This window comes from Haemorhous mexicanus, chromosome 1 (assembly GCF_027477595.1).
Source record: "Haemorhous mexicanus isolate bHaeMex1 chromosome 1, bHaeMex1.pri, whole genome shotgun sequence".
Lineage (NCBI taxonomy): Eukaryota > Metazoa > Chordata > Aves > Passeriformes > Fringillidae > Haemorhous > Haemorhous mexicanus.
The window spans coordinates 105,520,659-105,538,839 of NC_082341.1; the positions used below are offsets into that span (position 1 = coordinate 105,520,659).

Sequence of the window (18,181 nt, forward strand, 5' to 3'; positions counted from 1 at the left end):
CAGTGTGACACATAATGATTGTTTATATGCAAAACTACTGCGCAGGTACAGAGGAATTCAGACAAGCTGTGCAAGGGCAAATAAGCATCAGATCTTCAGGGAAACCAGGGATTGCTTGGATGAGGAAATGGAGCAGTGGAATTTGATACTGCAGAAGGAACCTTTCTGAATGTATCTCAGACTGGGTTTTTGGAAGTAAGAATACAGCAGTAGAAGGAGAGGTTTGTGAAGAAAGTACTTGGTGGAGAAAGGACTAGGACAAATGAACTAAATTTGGTGTGACACTGGTGGTGTGGTACTTTAGAGTGAGGACCATTAATAAATCTCTAGTGTAATCTTGAGTCCTCCACAATAGCAAAACCCATTAGTAAAATGGATTTTCAACTTAGTACCAAGCTTCTGTGTGGCTTTGACTGTCAGATTAAGGTAATGCAAGGCTGCTTAGCGGCCCTAACTCGTGATCCTGTGGATGAACCAGGATGTTTCTGATGATTATTTGGCCCCCTTGTCCTCAAGGCCATTTTTATTTAAATTTTGGAAAACATTTTGTCCATCATGAATGAACAAATAGAGGAGGCTCTGGTTCAAATTGATTTATTATTTTGAATTTCATTTTATGGAATACTGCCATTATAGGATGCCTTTTCATTTTTTATGATCAAATCAGTTGTTAATCAACTTAAGGCGTGTTCATTAAATATGGAACCACTGTATGGTTGTAGGTATTTTACATCCATATATTTGACCATTTCAGTAGCATTTTGATTATGGCGTTTATAAGCAGTGTGTGAAACTTGACAGACCAGCATTGTTTTGTTATCCCCTGTTTTACTTGACCCTGAAGGCACCAACTTAACCTTTGAGCATTTTGGTAGTGTTTTATTCATGTTCAAACTCTCATGTGACTGAACAAACTGAAGTTACTCTTAAGATTTTTGCTCCTTTTTGTGTTGAGTGATTGGATAGTCACTGTAAAAAGGTTATGGCAAGGCTTGTTTTGCTGGAAGTTAATCCACTGGGATATTCCTTTTCTGCTCAAGTCCTCCTGTGGATCTCTGTAACTTGGAGCTTGTCCTTTGATTATACTGTTGATGTTTCCAGCAGTCAGTGCAGAGCTGTTTAGGTTGGTGTCTGCTTTACAAGTTCATCAGGTTTAGCTATCTTGATTATTTATGGAGAGCTTATCCCAGTAGTTCATAAAACTTCCACAGTTTGAGTAATTGAAAACCAAAATAGTCATTTAAGTTTTGTCCCATGAGCATTCAAGTTTTTTTTTTTGTTTGGGTGTTTTTTGGTGGTGGGTTTTTTTTTTTTTTTTTGGTAGCTAGCTCTAGGGAATAAATCTTGGAAAATTGCATTGTGGTTACTACAGAACTAGCTGATTTTCAGTTACCATGCAGAAATAGATAATATTTCTATGTCATATCCCTTGTATATTACATATAAAATTTTATAGTGCTGCCTCAGTCTTGGAAGTCCAGGGGTTTTTATTTGAAAAGATTAGCTAGTTTCCTGGTAACACTTCAAATTAAATTAGTTGTTATTTAAATTTGACTTTTTGTCCATCAATAGTGAATCAAAAAGCCAGACCTCTTCTCGTAACAGTCCCACGTCACTTCATGTAAGTGCTGCATGGCTCAGTGACTGGGAGTTGTTTAAGAAAGGGTGGTACAGATCCTCACAAAGGCAGTGTTTCAGCTGTACAGCTTGGCTGCCAAGCACCACTTGAAAGAGCCATTCTGTTTAAGAGAGCAATGTGGGAGGTTTGAAATACTCAAATGGGATTTGGCTGTAGGATTAGAGACTGCGAATTCAAAGATGACCAGCTGGTTCCAGTGCCTCGCAATGGGACTCTTGTAGAGAGACGAAGAGACTAGGTATTTCTAGAATGAGCTGAAGGGATGGTAAAATCATGGGATGGATAAAGCCTTCATACAAGCAAGGAAAGAAAAATGTCGTTCTGTGGGTTAGATCAGAGTGACATGTACAACAGCACTGTTTCATTTGCCTTTTACAAATAACTATTTCAGATTAGTGTATAAGTAGGGTGACACTTAGCCATACTTTGTTCTTTTTCTTTAGGAAGAAGATGCCAGTGCTTGTTATGGATGGGATTGGGGTAAAAAACCCCACACAAAAGAACCCCCCCCAACCAAACAAAAGCCCACACAAACAAACCCCACAGGTCACCTTTTTTGAGGTGACAGAAAAAGGCACTTATACCTTCTTGAGGTGTAAGGGATGGTTTCATCTGGAATGCTCTTTCAGAATGTTGAAGTAGGGAGTATCAATTGCTACCTACAGAGACCATCTAGATTCACAAGAAACAACTTCAGCCTTTACTTTGCATGTGCATTTAGCTCACCTCTCTAGTTTTTTTTTTAGTTTTGTTTCTAAAGTGATGAATTGTTTTTCTTAGAAGTGGAGGAAATTGCTTAAGTGTTACTTACAGATTTCTTACGAAAAATGTGCCTCCTTCATAATTTTTAAACAAACAGGTCATTCAGTTCATTTGTGAGTTAACTTGCTACTTGAAAAACTAGGTACAGAAGAGCAGTAGGAAGGCAAATGCAAACTCTTTAATGCTTTGCTCCAGGCAAGGGGAAGTCCCAGTATATTTATACAATTTTTGGCCTGATACTCCTTTTTTCCCCTATGAAATCTTAACGCAAACTTGTTTTCCCAATATTGTAGATCACACTTTGTTGTCCTTGTTGAGCACCTAGCCAAAAGACACAATATTTCTGGAAGATAGTTGTGCATCTGAGAGTGACTGGATTCATGTTAATATCCAGTTTTCTGTGAAAGTTTTGGCAGTCTTGCAGTATTGGGCATTGAAGGCAAAAGACAAGTTGGGAGACTTATTTTTGTTACTGTGGAAACCATGAAATGGATTCTTCTAGTTTTACAAAGGAATTTCATAAGTTGTCTCTCATAAGAAGTAGAAACAGATTGAGCAGATGAAGAACAGTAGAATTTATTTTATTTCATGGCTATATTTTACTGTTGCTGAAGAAGAATAGCTTTTGTGGAATACATTGATTTTAAATCCTTTTGTGTTCCAACTTTGCCAAGGTTTATGTAGGTGTCAGTCTATGTGAAAAATTAAATAACTGAAATAATAAATTATAGCTGAATTAATTAAAAATTAAATGGCTGTATTAATAAATTTAAAAAAATATCTGAACACTTATGAAGTTCCTGAGCTAAATTCAGAATGACCATGGCAAGGAGAGCAGCATTTAACAGCATAAAACAAAAAATGTGATCCAAATTTCATATACATACTCTTGCTGTCATTTCAGTACTTGCAGTTAGTTGGTTGTGTTAGGAGAGGAACTCTTAACAGAGTGATTCTAAAGCATCTGTATGATTTTGGAATCCTCCTTTTTTACTTAGAAAAGATAAAAGATGTCCAGCAGAAGTCTTGCTAGATGTCCTGCTGTATGGGTCTTATAGCCTTTTCCAGGAAGGAATGCTTCCTGCTCCTCTCAGTAATGTGGTTAGTCTAAAGGAGATGTAATACCTCTTGACATTAAAACTTGCTTGAAGCAAGAATGCAGAGTGTGTACAATGCTGACATGGGTTTTTTCAGTCATGTTAATTCTAGCTGTCTAGTAACTGCCATCAGACATTGAACTGCATTATTGGTAGAGAGAGAAAGACATTTTGGAGTAAGTAGTAAAGCAAACCAAACATAATATTGGAAGTTTGAGAAGAAGAAGAAAAAAAAAACAACCCACGTGCGGGTAATAATTGCAAAGGAGAAAATTACCAACTCAGATAAAACTGCTTCAGTGTGCACTGTTGGTTGTCGTCCAACTTGAAGCAAGTTACTGGGTTGTTTGTCTTAATGGGAGGTTTGAAATAGAAAAGAGCTGTTGATTGAGACTGGGGGAATGTGCACTAACTGAGCCAAAGAGGAATGCTTTCTAGTTCTAGTGTTTATTTGTTTTCACTTTTAGAGTGGTGAGTCCAGGGTGATCTCTCATTTTCATTATACTACATGGCCAGACTTTGGAGTTCCTGAATCCCCAGCTTCATTCCTGAACTTCCTGTTTAAAGTCAGAGAATCTGGTTCACTGAGTCCCGAGCATGGACCTGCAGTAGTTCACTGCAGTGCGGGAATAGGACGTTCCGGCACATTTTCATTAGTAGATACATGTCTTGTTCTGGTAAGTGTTTGCATTTTCTCTGTCACCCCTTCCCTTGGTCCTGACACCCTGCCAAACTTCCCAATATGGGCTTTTTGGTCAGAAGGCTATAAAAACATTGAAGTTAATGACATTCCAGTGGAAACTTAAATTAAGACATCGTGCTTTTTTTTTCTTCACATATTTTGATGGCGAAAACACACCTCTTGAAATGCATTTACAAATTCCTCTTGAAGTACTCCAGGACAACTATATATTCTCTAAGCTTCCTGGAAAGTAAATTGTAAACATTCTTTTCCTTTTATGTAAGATGTGTTTAGAAAAGGTTGAGGATTGGTTGTTTTTTTTCATATGAAAAAAGCTTGTGAATATATGTTGAGATGATTGAATCTGTAAGTCTTTTTCTCCAGAGCCCTTTCCTTAAGCATGCAGAAAATTGTTGTTTTATCTGAACTAGGATGAGAACTCAGGCATGCTCCTAATTCTCCTGCAGTGTGTAATGAAGGGTGGTGCAGAATTTACCCTGCTGTGTAGCCCTCTGGGTAATGGGGCTTGGCATCCAGTTCCAGTGCCACATGGATGTGTAGATTGTTTGCTTATAGTGAACCTATCATCTGTAATTGCTCATGACATGAGTGAGCCATGAATGTTAAATAATATTTTAAGTAAATAAAAATTTTTTTCTTGGACTTGAAAGTCCAGGCACAAAGTTTTCTCTTTGTCCTTGGTAATAGTGAAAAGGACAGGTTTAACTGAAATAGAATTTCAGTTGAATTACAAGAGACACATTTTCTGGTTACTTCAGTTTTTCTTTGATTTTATGAATTTTGAAAAGCATAGGGGTATATTTTGATGGAAATGTATTTCAGAAACACCCTGTGAATGTAATGTGGGGACAAGCATGTGCATTGCTTGGGTTTGAAGTTCTGCTTTACATATGGAAACTTCTGCCATAGTCAGTCTGAATTGCTGTTCTATTCAGAAGCAGTAGGAAATACTACTTTACAGCTCTTATTCTTATAGTCCTATTTCAAAGTCCAAATAAGAGCCTGAATAAAATTGAGCATATCTATATGTCTTAAAATTAAGACTTAATGTTAGGGTACTAATTTATTTGTTTAATACATGATCCTTGATTTGGTCATAGTAAGTTTTCATTAGATGGTTTGCATTTTTACTTCAAAAACAAATTAGAAATCATTTGAGATGTTAATCTTCCTTATATAGAATAGAAGCATCATATGGACAAATTAGATTTAATTTTTTGACTAATTTTTACTTGTAATTATTTTTATATACCATTGACACTTTCAATGTAACTTGCTTTACAGATGGAGAAGAAAGACCCATTTTCTGTAGATATTAAGAAGGTATTACTGGATATGAGAAAATATCGAATGGGACTTATTCAGACTCCTGATCAACTAAGATTTTCATATATGGCTGTAATAGAAGGAGCAAAATTTATAATGGGGGATTCAACTATTCAGGTAAATGTTTAGCTCCATGTATTTGAATAGCAGATTGCAACAGTAGTTAAAAATAAGCTCCAGATTATTTTAAAAGATGCAATTTTGTGAGATTACATGATTAACCTTTTTCAGTAGATGCCTACTAGGTATCAAAGGGTATCTGTTCAGTGCCTTCTATCAAACTAAACTTTTAACCCTGTGCATATGTTCCCCTCTTAGATAAAATATGAAAATAATTTGTCCAAATATTTAAAGAAAAGAAATGGTTCAATTGATATTTTCAATACTAAAAAGGGAAGGTAATGCCCAGTATCACTTTGAAGATAGCAAGGATCTGTTTTAGAATTTCTTTGCTATTTTCCTAGCAGATAAGTTGCCTGATGCTACAGATAATATTTTTTTGTAAAGTTGCCTTGTTTCTTCATAGCCTTTAAAATTTGTGTTACAGTTAGTACAATCTAGCCAAGTATAATGATTTTGGGTGCAAAGAGATTACCAAATCACACTGTTTTATCAGTGAGGTTTGCAGACATAACAGCTTACAGCTTTGTTAAGTGGCTGGGCCTAGGTGGGAGGGAGAAGTGGCAGGAGAGGCTTCAAAACACATTCAATTTTGCTTTCATATGCTAGGGCTCTTTTATTTTGTAGATTTCTTGAAATCACGAATAGGCAGATAAGCTAAAACACACTTCCTTTCTCTATGGTACCGGTAGTGGTCTGATTCTTCCCCTTAACAAATGCTTCTTGACTTGCTGTGTAAATAAAGAAATAATTTTTCACAACTGCTAATCAACACGTAGATAGTGTGCCACTGGTCCGATACCTGTGCCATATGTCTAGAAGACTTCATGATTCATCCTAATACTAACAGCAGTTTAGTCTCTTAATTTTGTGGAAGCTGTTTCTGGTGTAATATGGTATTGTGTCTGGTAATATTTTTCTTCTTCACCTTTTTTAAAAGCCATGCTCCAAAGTGAGCAGCTCTGGTTCTAACACTTATCCATCTAGATCACAGGATTTCTTACTTCTGGATACAAGGGAGCTTTGTCAACTCAGAAAACTGCTTGTCATGTTCAAGTGTGTTAGTAATTCATAGTAAGAGAATGCCTAGGAAGGCACACTTCTCATTTGTTCTTGTTTTCTTGTTACAATTGTTCAGATGATCTTCCTTAAATCAGTGTTTCCTGCAGTGCCAGGCACTTGTCCTGATGGTTTTCTCTTGAGGCCTTGGCACTATATGCAGAAAGTGAATTGGCAGTGCTCAAAAAAAGCATATTTCTCTTTCAAGGTCAGCTAGGTCATTTTTGTTCCATAAGGAATGGCTGACTCTTCAGAGTGTGAGAGGTATTCACTTCCCTCTGCTAGTGTTGAAGAGGGCCTGAAGTTATTGAATGCCTCTCTTATTTAACAATAGCCAAATGTTCATCTCTGATGTCTCCTTGATTTTGGAAGGCAGTAAACTGTGCAAACACAACTTTAACTTTTAATGGAGGAGTCCGTTCATTGTTAAAACTCATTTTGCCAGCAGTCCATTTATAAGTAGCTGTTTTTTTATATCACTCTCTGAGTTTGATATTTAGTTTAGACCAGCAATCTTAAAATCATTCCACAGACAGGAGTCTATTGCTTGGTTTGAGAAGATTCAATTTTAAGTTCATCTACCTTATCACAGACTTTTAAAAGTAATTGATTTTTTTTTTCCGGCAAGGTAGTCTATGTCTCTATAGGCACTGGCTGATTTGTGTGAGAAAAGTGATTGCTTTTTAGGGCTGATTCTTTTCCTTCCTGTGCACTTTCTAGGGTTCTTTTCTGCATGAAATTTTGTTGTAGCAATTAGTTCTTCAGACTATTTATCATTAGGACAAAGATCTAGCAAAACAGGTTTACTTCCAATTTCTTTTTTATTCCATCTCATTTCAGATTATTTCTCAAAACATAGTTAATAACTCTTTTATGATGCAGTTGATCTCTGGGCTAATGGGCCACTAAGTGAAATAGTAGGCCATGACTCTGGCACAGATAACTCTTTGTTACATTTTCCCAGTTTTCTCTTTTTAGGCAGTTCTTGTATACAAGGTCCTGTTGTATTTTGAAGCCATAAAAGGTAAGAGCACAGCACAGGCCTGTAGCAAGTAGAGGGAGATGGGAAATGTGAGACAGTGCAGGATTTTATAAGAAACAATGCTTCTTAATTGTGGAGCTGCTGTGGACAGTACAAACCCTGAAGGTAGACGCTTCATGCCTTTGCAGTGGCACCATCCTGGAAAAGTAGAAAATAGAATCATTGATGGTTGTTGAAGACACATCTTGACCTAACTTTATTTCTTCATCTAGCAATTTTTTTTCTTGATCTAGTAGTTCCTTTAATCTACTTCTTTGACTGTTCTTTTGGAAGACATCTTGGCAAGGGGGCCCTTTAATATTAGGAGAATGTTTGAAATGTGTTCTCCTTGTTTTCAGAAACGGTGGAAGGAGCTCTCTAAGGAGGACCAAGCGCCAAGTTCCGAGCAGTCTCCTCCACGCCCAACCAAAATAACCACAGAGAAGTACAATGGGAACAGCATAGGCCTGGAGAACAATGATCAGATGGAGAAAAATGCTGACCTATCCACTAAGGTTCAAGATATCATAGATGGGAACATGGAAAAGTAAGCAAGATAAAGAAACTTTTAAAAGGCAGATGCACTCTCTCAAAAGGCTGAATTATTAGGCTGCTTTTCTTATTGTAAAAACATTCAAGATCTTTCTGCAGTAGCAAGGGAGAACAGGCGGTATTCGACCATCTTATTTAATGATTTTAAAAATACCACCTCAATGATTCCTTGTGATTTGGTTTTACTATTCAGAAGTCAAGAGAAGAAAAGCAAGTGTCACTAACTGAAGCAGCTAGAGCTCACACTTTGAATGCATTTTCTTAACAGATTGTAAGTGAACTTCACTGTGGAATGTGAATGAGGGCCTAAAATTGTCCAGCATTTCATACCGATTTTTAAATACAATGCTAACTTATGTGTCAAAAATTACATGGTTCCTAAACACAAAGGTTTTATCACATACTATGTTTTGTGTCATGGTTAAAATTGTATCATTGAAGCCATGTATTACCCTCTGTTCCTGTTAAATCTGCCTGCTGTGAGTAGGTTCCTGTGGTTTAGCCATGTCAGGTCAATTTGCCTTTCCCTCAGGAGTGTTGATGCCTCAGCTGGGAGGCACAGTGTCACTTGGGCCTTCCCACATGTAGGTTGCCAAATGTTGATCCATAGCCAGAGATCCAGAAACTGGGCCAGGGCTGTGCCAGGCTGAGCCATGTGATGCACAGAAGGAGGCAGGGTGTGTCCCAAAGGGCCGTAGCCCGAGATGTGACACAGCAGTTCAATGTAGATAGGCTGGAATTGCAAAATAACAGCTAGCTCACCAAATGCCCCCATGAATTTCTTTCTGTGTCTTCAAGAGTGTTTTGAGAGAGAATGATAGCAATTTTCTAGTTGTTTGAAGGAGCCCCTCACAAGAAGGAGTAAGGCTATGGGGTTATGTGTTAGAAGTCAATCAAAGTTGGTTTTTATGTCAGAGTTAAGCTGTCTTAGAGATTTCAAGGGCACTTTTGCAGACACAAATTACGAGGTTGTCCTGCTAGTGTAACACACAGAACTCGGTTTATCATGTGTCCTGTATCAAGATGTGGTTTGCATCCTGAGATGAGTAGCATTAATCCTGCATGCAGCTGTGAGTAGGGGTTGGAGTCAGTGTATCATGGAGACTGCTGTGAACTCTGCAGTGGAGGCACCCGTGTAAATACTGTGACACTTGCATGTGGTACCTGGCACTGCATATAAAGGCAGCTTCCACACAAAACATCTCAGCCACCAAATGGGGCACAGACAGGGGCAAAAAACTGAGCTCAGATAATTTAACTCATTCTGTTCTCTGTCAAACTTGTAGATGAAGTACTGTGTACATCTTTACGTCTGTCATTTACTTATTTGTGGGGCTTCACTATCTGAAACTCTCTACATCTAGGTGGTTAAAACATAATAAAAGATTGCTTGGTTTGGATTTTATATACTGCTACTACATGCTACTGGTGGGTTAACTGTTGGGAGTGTTGGAAAGAGGTTAGTTTTAATATGATAATAGCCTTTTTTCCTGTTCTTCAGTGTAAGATTGGCCTTTTTTTTCTTTTTAAGTTCTGTCCGAAAACGACTGCGGGAGGATAGAAGAGCGCAAACAGCACAGAAGCTGCAGCAGATGAAGCAGAAGCTAAATGAGACTGAAAGAAAAAGAAAAAGGTGGTTATACTGGAAACCTATTCTCACTAAGATTGGGTTTGGTACACTGATTTTAGTTGGTGCTTATTTTTGCTGGAAAATGTATTTTCAGAAACATTCCTTGTAAGTGAACAGTAAGTGTGACTGCTCCAACAGCTGATTTTGCTGGAAGGTAATGAGTAGGGGTGTGACTTTAAGCATAAACTCCTTATTCCTGGAATGGGTACAGACTGTTACATACAATAGAGAAGTGATGTAAACTTGATCTCATGTCGACATCTCAGGACTTTCCACTGCAGGTACTTAGAAAAATGAACCGCTGCCCCCCATAGAATTGATGGTTTTTGTTTAATATGAGCAGGTACAAACTTGCTGCAACTGTTTATATACTTTTTAAAATGGTGTTCTACCAGATCTTGAACAAATGCTGAACCATGGAGGTTTAGCTACTGAAGGCTGTCTGGATTTAAATTTACATGCCTGACATAAGCAATAAACAGTGTTGTATCATTTACATTATTAATGCAAAGAAGTTATCCTTAAATATGTGTAATGTGTAATGTACTAGTGACATGAACATAAACATTTTATATTCTTACAACCTAGGATAAATATATTTTATAATTGCATATTTAATCTTTTTGTAGTTCACTGTACTTTTAAAAGCTCAGTTTGTACAAATTTCTGACCAAAATAATTTCATTTTGAAACTAAATGTAATTATAATTTGTGCATGAAAAGAATAGTGCACCCATTCCCCACATTTGACTCTCCAGTTTGAAATGAGCAGCTAGGGGTCTGATGAAGCACTTGCCAATTTCTACTCTGTTAATTTGCATTCCTTATTTATTTTTATAGTTTTCATTATTTAAGACTTGGAATTTTTTTTTTTAAGGCATTTGAGAACTTAACCCCCACTGAAAGTCATACTGTTGATTAATGTATTCAGACATTAGCTACTGTTTGAAGGCCAACATTGTTCGAGTTCTGACATTCCATTAAATGTAAAACTTAATGTTTTGTGTGTGTCTATAGATATTAATTGCTAGCATGAATAAAATTAATTCATCAGTAATAGTTGTAGGAAACACATCAAAGGAAACGGTAGTTGAACTTCCAAGTGGCTCAAATAGAAAGGAAATGTTGGTAGTGTTCTGCCATACCCAGTGTTTTCAGCTGTATGAGCCACTTTGGTAGCTTCACAAACTCTAGAACTTCTTTTTAGGTTCCCCAGCACTGTATTAGACATGCTAGTAAAACACTTAAGGACTAATATTTTGGGAGTATCTGTGCTACAGCCCCTTTAAAATTATTGAGCACTCCCTTTCCATTACTTGAGTAGTAACACTTCCTAAATAGTAATTCAACACAAACCACTTTCTGCCCTTTCAATTACCTTTGAATACAGAGATGGTATATGGCTGAATGTAGCTTGTTGTTCAAGCTAGGATCTAGTAATTTGTAGGATTGGATTGTACTTTGAAACGAGAATTTTATTTATTCAAGCATTGCCTTGCTGGGTAACTTCAGAGAAGTTATGTTTTCTTCTTCCGTTTTCTAAGCTTGGTTGTTTTCTGTTGGGTGTGGGGTCCTGGGGGTTTTCTTCCACTCCCCTCCCCCATTTTGTAAAGCACTTCTTGGATTTACTGCTGAAAAATACTCGAAAGAGCTGGATGATTATTTGCTCCTTATTCAAAGGAATTGACTTCAAAGTTTTCCAGTATGTCCAAGCTTGGTAGTCACATATGAGGCATGGGGCCCAATTACTCTGACATTTACTACAAAAAGCTAAGTACAGTTTACTCTTTAAAATTCTCATTTTGCAATAGCTAATACTATTCTGGACTATGCTGTTTGTATAGTAAACAAATGCTGAAGGGTCCAGATGAGGAAAACAAATGTAGTTTCATGGAGCACTGGATTTGGGAAGTTGTGCGTCAGTAGAACAAGACAGTTTGTTCCACAGCATTGCTGACCAACTGTGCAGCTTGAATAGCAAAATGACTGCTGGGACAGCTAACTGCTGGGACATAGCACAGGCAGGCAGCTCATGTATTTTAAGACATTTCACAATTTTTACAACCACAGTAACTTTTAGCCAGCGAGAAGATTGTCAAAAGATTTTTTTTTTTCCTTTAAATTGAGGATAGGTTTTTCAGTATCAGCTGTAACTGATAGTAGGTGTAAATGTATGTGCCTTATAAAGATATTTTGGTTATGGAAAAATACATTGGAATGTAATTTAAATGCTTTTGTAACAGAAATATTCCAGATTTTATTCTAGATACTTAAAAGCAGCTAAGGAAAAAGTGCAGGCGAAACTTGGACTGATACCACACTGTTATTTATTGCCCTTATTTTGGCATGAGGAGGATTTCCTGGGCTACCAGTATCCTACAGGCACTGAGCTCTAACTGCAACTTGTCAAGTTGTCACTTGATTTTTTTTTTCCTGATTCCATCTTCTAAATTCTGGGTTTTCAGTTTTATTGATCCTGAGTAAGCATTCCTTAGTTCAGGGTGGGGCAGGGCAGGGCAGGGGGCAGCCAATTCAGATCACCTCATACTCTGTTACCTTCTTGATGCAATAAAGCAGGACTTGCACATTCAGCAGTTGTTCTGTAAAAGTTTGGTTCTGTGATTGCAAGTACCTTGGGAGTCTTAAATGTTAATAATTTAAGGAGGATGAACCAGTACAAGCCTTGGACAAAACTATTTTGAACAGTGAAATGTTCATGATAGTCTGAGAATAGTAAGGAAAATCAAATGATTGGTCTCTTTTTACATTCCAGGAAATAATTTGGATAGAAATCTTCTTTCTGGTCCATCACTAATCCTTAAAACACAAAATCTGGAGGATTGTTTTCTTTGCGGCACACTAAGCCCTTGTGATACTTTGTTATTCTGGAGGATTTAAATTTGCAGCTTTTTTGCACATCTTGGATGTTAAATAGGAACAAATATGGGCCAAAATGAAGAACTGTCAATCCCAGTCATCTCTATCATAGGAAATGCTTAAAGGGTGAAATTGAAGGACATGCCTTCTGACCCCTCTTCTCTCCCCATCCCCAAGTTCTGGCAAACTGCTGCCTGGTCCCATGCTACTTCTAAAATGTCGTTGGGCTCAATTCAAAATTGGTTTTGGTTTGGTTGGTGTTGGTTTTCCCCCTCTTCTCTGGAAATGCATCAGTCAAAATATTTGATGTATAGTGGACATCTCTGATTAAACATTTGGCTCGCAGATGAAAACTTGCGTACAAATCACGCACGTTTTCATAAATAAATACCTAGCAAACATTTGGATCTCCACTGCAAGGGGTTTGCAAGATTGGAATTAATCCTCTAGGTTTCCTATTTGTGTTCTTGGTGCAGGGACAGTCCACTTAGTGACGGTACATCTGTATTTTCTTTGAAATGTATTAAGTAAAATAATTTAATTCAGTGTGAAATAGCAATTTGGAAAAAAACCTCTGGATTTGTTATGGAAGTGAGATGTTGCCAGTGAAATGTGGCTTATTCTGTTAAACCTTGAGTAATATGGTTTACTGACATCAGTTTATGTCCCCCTGAAAAGGGAAGAGGCGTAAATGTGTATGCATGTATGTGTGACTGGATCATGCAGGCGATGAAAAAGCCTGGTTAGCTTTATGTTTAATGAATGTAAACCAAATTATTTAGTTTGCTGTTTGGCATTATAGTAAAACCTGAGACACTTGAGGACTGCATGAGAAACTAAATTAACAATGACAAAAGAGGAAGTCTTCTGCAGGGCTGAGTGGCTTAAGCTAGAGGACGGTATTTGCAAAGGTGACGTGACACACAGTAGTCTTCCTGGGCCTTTTTGTTTGCCCCCAAAGTTTTAAGTCAGTCTTTCATTTTTATGTACAAAAAATAAACGTGTTCAAAATTGTATCTCTGTCTGAGTCTTTATTTAAATTGGAAGGATAAATACTTGGAAGCCCTCTTTCAATGTGTCATACCTGGTGGAGGAAAGCTGCTTTATGAATCAGTGTAGTGCTTGCAGAACTCAGATGCATTTTACTTGTAGTAGCTTGGGGGTTTGGTGCTGTGAACACCAAGGTCTCTTTCTGTAGACTCTCGGAGTAGAGCCTTCCCTTGCCTAAAAACAAAATGTCCAGTGCTGGGGTGTCTTTCTCACTACAGGAAATCTTTGCCTAGAAACAGTCACTTTTGAGCCGCTGTAGCAGGATTGGCCTCCAAAACTGTGAGAGGTGATGTGTTTTAAGATGCAGCCTGCCATAGTCCCTCTGAGGCCCAAGGAGACTTCTGCAGTGCTTGTGCTTACATGTGTGAGGAAGTGGTTTGCTGGACTGAGACCTGTACTTGAAACTCTCCAGCAAGGATGTGCCTTATACTGTAACATGGAAATACCTTCTGGAAAAGCAACGGCTTTCCAAGAGTACTTGCTCAGAGGCAGTAGTTGCTCCAGGGAACACATGAGAAGCTGTTTGGTGTTGACAGTGAGCTGCAAACCTGCTGTCAGTTCTTAGCTCTTTTTTTTTCTTGTTGTTTTTTATCCCCGTACTCTGTACTGAATCGGTGACTTTCTTTTGGTTGTATGTCGCAGGCCGAGACTGACTGACACCTAAGCCTTCAAGACTTGTGAATATTCTGCAGCTATAAACTGCAAATTATTGACATGCAAAGCAAGACATGATCCCCCCTCTTCGGGAACAAAAAGTGAGGTCTGTTAAGTACCAAGAAGACCTCAGTTATCTGTTTACAGCGTAAACTGCATCGAGGGGATGAAGACCACCAGCAGCATGTGCTACTTTGCAAAACGAAATAATTTGCCATCTTGTGTTTTTATAATGCCTGTATTAATGTAGAAAGATGTAAAAGAACTAAATTAGGAAGTATTTTGTTTTGTACTGCCATTCTTATTGTATTTTTATACTTTTTGGCAGCATTAAATATTTTTTTAAATTGATGATGTGCTGTTGTGTGCGCGTTATGTTAGGGAGAAGCTGTTAAGAGTGTTTGTTGTGGAAAAAGAAGGGTTTTGCCTTAAGGTACCTGTCTTAACTGGAAAATGGCAAAATTATTAGAGTGTGCTTTTTGCAAGTATTTTCATTAATGCTAAGTATTGTAGTTTGATTTAGGAGGAATTCTTGTACATTTCTTTTGTAATACACCACTAAGGATATTATTTTAATAATCTGACCAGTTGGTATGGTAATTCTTTTTATGTTTGCTATAAAATATGCACAAAACGTTCAGAGTAACTTTGTGACGGGAAAGTGTTCTGTTGGTGATTGCTTTAAAGGGAAGAAAGAGGTTGAACCTGACCTTTCTTGACCCAGAGTCCTGTGCAGTTAATGGGAGCCGAGGAAGGAAAACAAAGTGCACAAAAATCAATGGTGTCTGTAATTAAAAAGGTTTTGGATTGTGCCATCACCGTGTGTTCTATCTACGGTATTTTCCTCACATCTCCCACCTTCTGTCAGTCTTCTCCTTGACATAGGATGGATTGAAAATGGGTAAGCCAGAGTGCTGCCTAAAGGAGTTCTTCCAACAAGGTCAGCAGAGTTTCCAGCCCTGTGCCTTCTGTAACAGATCTGATCTCATTTCTGCACTAGTTCTCTGATGGTTTCAGATAAACCTTAACTCACAAAACTATATATTTACTATGACTGTCTAAACAGGCATGTGGTGGGGTTTTACATGGTAGCAGCCTGAAATCTTATGAGAACTTAGTCTTGAGGTCCATTCATAAAAGCAGTGATATTCAGAGTTGTGTTCAACTTGAAGGGGAAGCTGAAGCAGGGGAGTCCTTAATGCTATTACTTGAGCTAAAGACACACTTGACACCATCCTGAAATAGTCTAAATTTCTAGTCTGGTTTGTTCCAAATTTTTTTTTCTTTATATGATTACCATTGTTCTGAGCCTATGCTGGAGGAGAAAACAACATTGTGACTTGATTCAGTTTTCAAGTTGGTGCAGCTGTGAAACCAGGAGTGTTTGTAGCAAGAGATTAAGCTCTGCCAAAACCACTGCAACAAGCCCTGCTATTGTTGATTACGGGACCAGAGCCTGTTTATACCACTTGAGACATCTTTGGATAAGGCTTTCAGATGTTCATGCCTTTTATCTTTAGCTATGGTTTAGGTTTTCATTGTTTTCCCCCTCATTTTGTGCTTCTTCTCAAGAAGAAGCACAAAATGCACAACTACTGGCAGCGTGCATGCCAGTATTCTATTCCAGTGCCTTATTCTACCTGCTGCTATCATATGCAACTAGTTTGTCTTGTGGGGCATAAACAGCTGAATATCCTAATAAAAATGCTGATTGCCCTTAGTTTTTAAATGGTTTTCAACTATTGAGATGCTGGAATAAAGTCAATGTCAGCCAACTTGATGAATCGGCAAAGGAGATCAAGATAGAGTAGTTCCAAAACCTTTGTTTAGTTGAATGCTGTCTTCTGTCAGGAGAAATTTGCTTTCTGACCTCTGTACTTGTTTGGTTATTTTTACACAGGCACCAATTCTTGACAGCTGTTGAGAAAGTGTATTTAAAAAGGTGAAGGAAGGGGAGAGAAAGGACCAAGTGAGTGTGAAATTTTAGCCTTTTAAGAAATGGCTTTAACATTATCAGGCTTGTGAAAGCCCTTTCTTTCCAAACGAGGAAGCTGTGATTTACTGACTGCCATTTCTTTTCTCCATGCTCAAGGGCAGTGTTGCAGAGGTGTTTTTATTTTTGCTGGTCATCTGAACAGCAGGGCAAAGGCGCAGCCTTAGTCCTGCAGGAAGGTTTTGGTGCGTGCAGGGCTGTGCTCGCCTGTCCCGGGCACTGGAGGCAGGAGTGGCTGGGGGCCAAGAGCAGCGCCGCCCGCTGAACTGCCGGCCTTGGAGAAGCTGCGTCCTTGTTCCTTCCACAAGGATCCGACTGCCCTCTACCTTCTTCTCAGGGAACAGGAAAGCCCTGAGGATTTTCTCTTTCAGAAAGTACTCCCAGTGTTCTCCTTTTCCCTTCTCGAGGTTTCGCTCGGCTGTGCCTCTTGAGGAGATAGTGAACATCTTTGGCTCACTTAAGAAAAATACTGTGAAGCAAATAACACCCCTTTCGTTGCTTCTGTCTGCTCCTTCGGTCCCTCTAGACTTCATTTGCTTGCCTGCACTATATACACCTCGTAGTCACCTGGCTCAATTTGAATATGGTTATTTTTCCAACTAGCTTTAGGCTTATCAGACTTGCCTTCTGCTACACGTGGCCTTTTGTCTGCATTCTTTGACTACATCTGCATTTTGTTCACCAAATTTGACTTACCAGTCTGGATACCTGTGGGAGCTCCTAAAAATAGATTTTGGTTAATTCTCACTTTTCAACTCTAGAACTGACCATCTTGCATCCATGATTTAAAGTTGTTTTAAAATCAGCTGATGTGACCAAGCACTTCCAAAATGTCAAAACTGAACACACAGCTAAATACTATAGTGCAACAGATACCATGACAAACATGGAACATGTGAACCATCCATCACTCAGCTGCTCTCTCAGACAAAGCCTGTAAAATACACAGATACCAGACTGCCTGATATGACACAAGATTTCCTGATTCCTTTATATTTCAGGGCACTGTATTAATGTTCAGTCTAAGAAGGCTCATTGACCTAGAATGCTTTAGTTTCAGCAACTTAGCAGCTTCTGGAAATGGAATGGAAGCCTGGAAAAGAGAAGGCTTAGTTAGGGGTAACCTAATTGTGGCCTCCCAGTTCCCAGAAGGACCCTACAAGAGAGCTGGAGAGGGACTTTTTAGAAGGGCATGTAGTGAAAGGATATAGGGAAATGGCTTCAAACTAAGAGTAGGTTTAGGTTGGGTATTAGGAAGAAATTTTTTACTTTCAGGGTGGTGAGGCACAGGCTCAAGTTGCCCTGAAAAGTTGTAGATGCCTCATCCTTGGAAGTTTAAGACCAGGCTGGCTGGGGCTCTGAGCAACCTCGTCTAGTGGAGGGTGTCCCTGCCTTCAGCAGTGGGATTGGAACTAGAGGATCTTCAGGATCCCTTCCAACCCACACCATTCTATGAGTCTATATAGACAGAATGACAGAGCAGGCTGTTACCCTGCTTGCAGTCTCCCCAGTTGAAGCTACCACAACAGCATTGGGAAAAGAAGGCAAAACCAGATCACTTCTGACCTTCACTTACCTCACCAGGAAGTCTTGGAAAAAAAAGTTAAGATCCACAGTTGACATGGAAGTGGAAAGGTTTATCTTCCATGAAAATCCATGCCTGCACATCACTCTCACTTCTCAGCTGCATTAAAAAGG

The 18,181-nt window shown here is 38.6% G+C and overlaps 1 protein-coding gene across 2 annotated transcripts in view; it reads left to right on the forward strand.

Moving 5' to 3' along the window:
* The window catches only part of PTPN2 (protein tyrosine phosphatase non-receptor type 2), a 30,675-nt gene extending 15,367 nt beyond the window's left edge, over window positions 1-15,308 (forward strand). Inside the window, exons 6-10 of one of the 2 annotated variants that reach the window (XM_059857730.1) lie at window positions 3,966-4,175; window positions 5,486-5,644; window positions 8,087-8,274; window positions 9,811-9,912; window positions 14,479-15,308. In XM_059857730.1, the coding sequence (XP_059713713.1) occupies window positions 3,966-4,175; window positions 5,486-5,644; window positions 8,087-8,274; window positions 9,811-9,912; window positions 14,479-14,500 (681 nt within the window). In that variant the 3' untranslated portion in view covers window positions 14,501-15,308. Of the gene's footprint in view, window positions 1-3,965; window positions 4,176-5,485; window positions 5,645-8,086; window positions 8,275-9,810; window positions 13,803-14,478 lie in introns of those variants that run through there. The other variant, XM_059857723.1, reaches the window with a different exon arrangement.
* The last annotated feature ends 2,873 nt before the right edge of the window (window positions 15,309-18,181 follow it).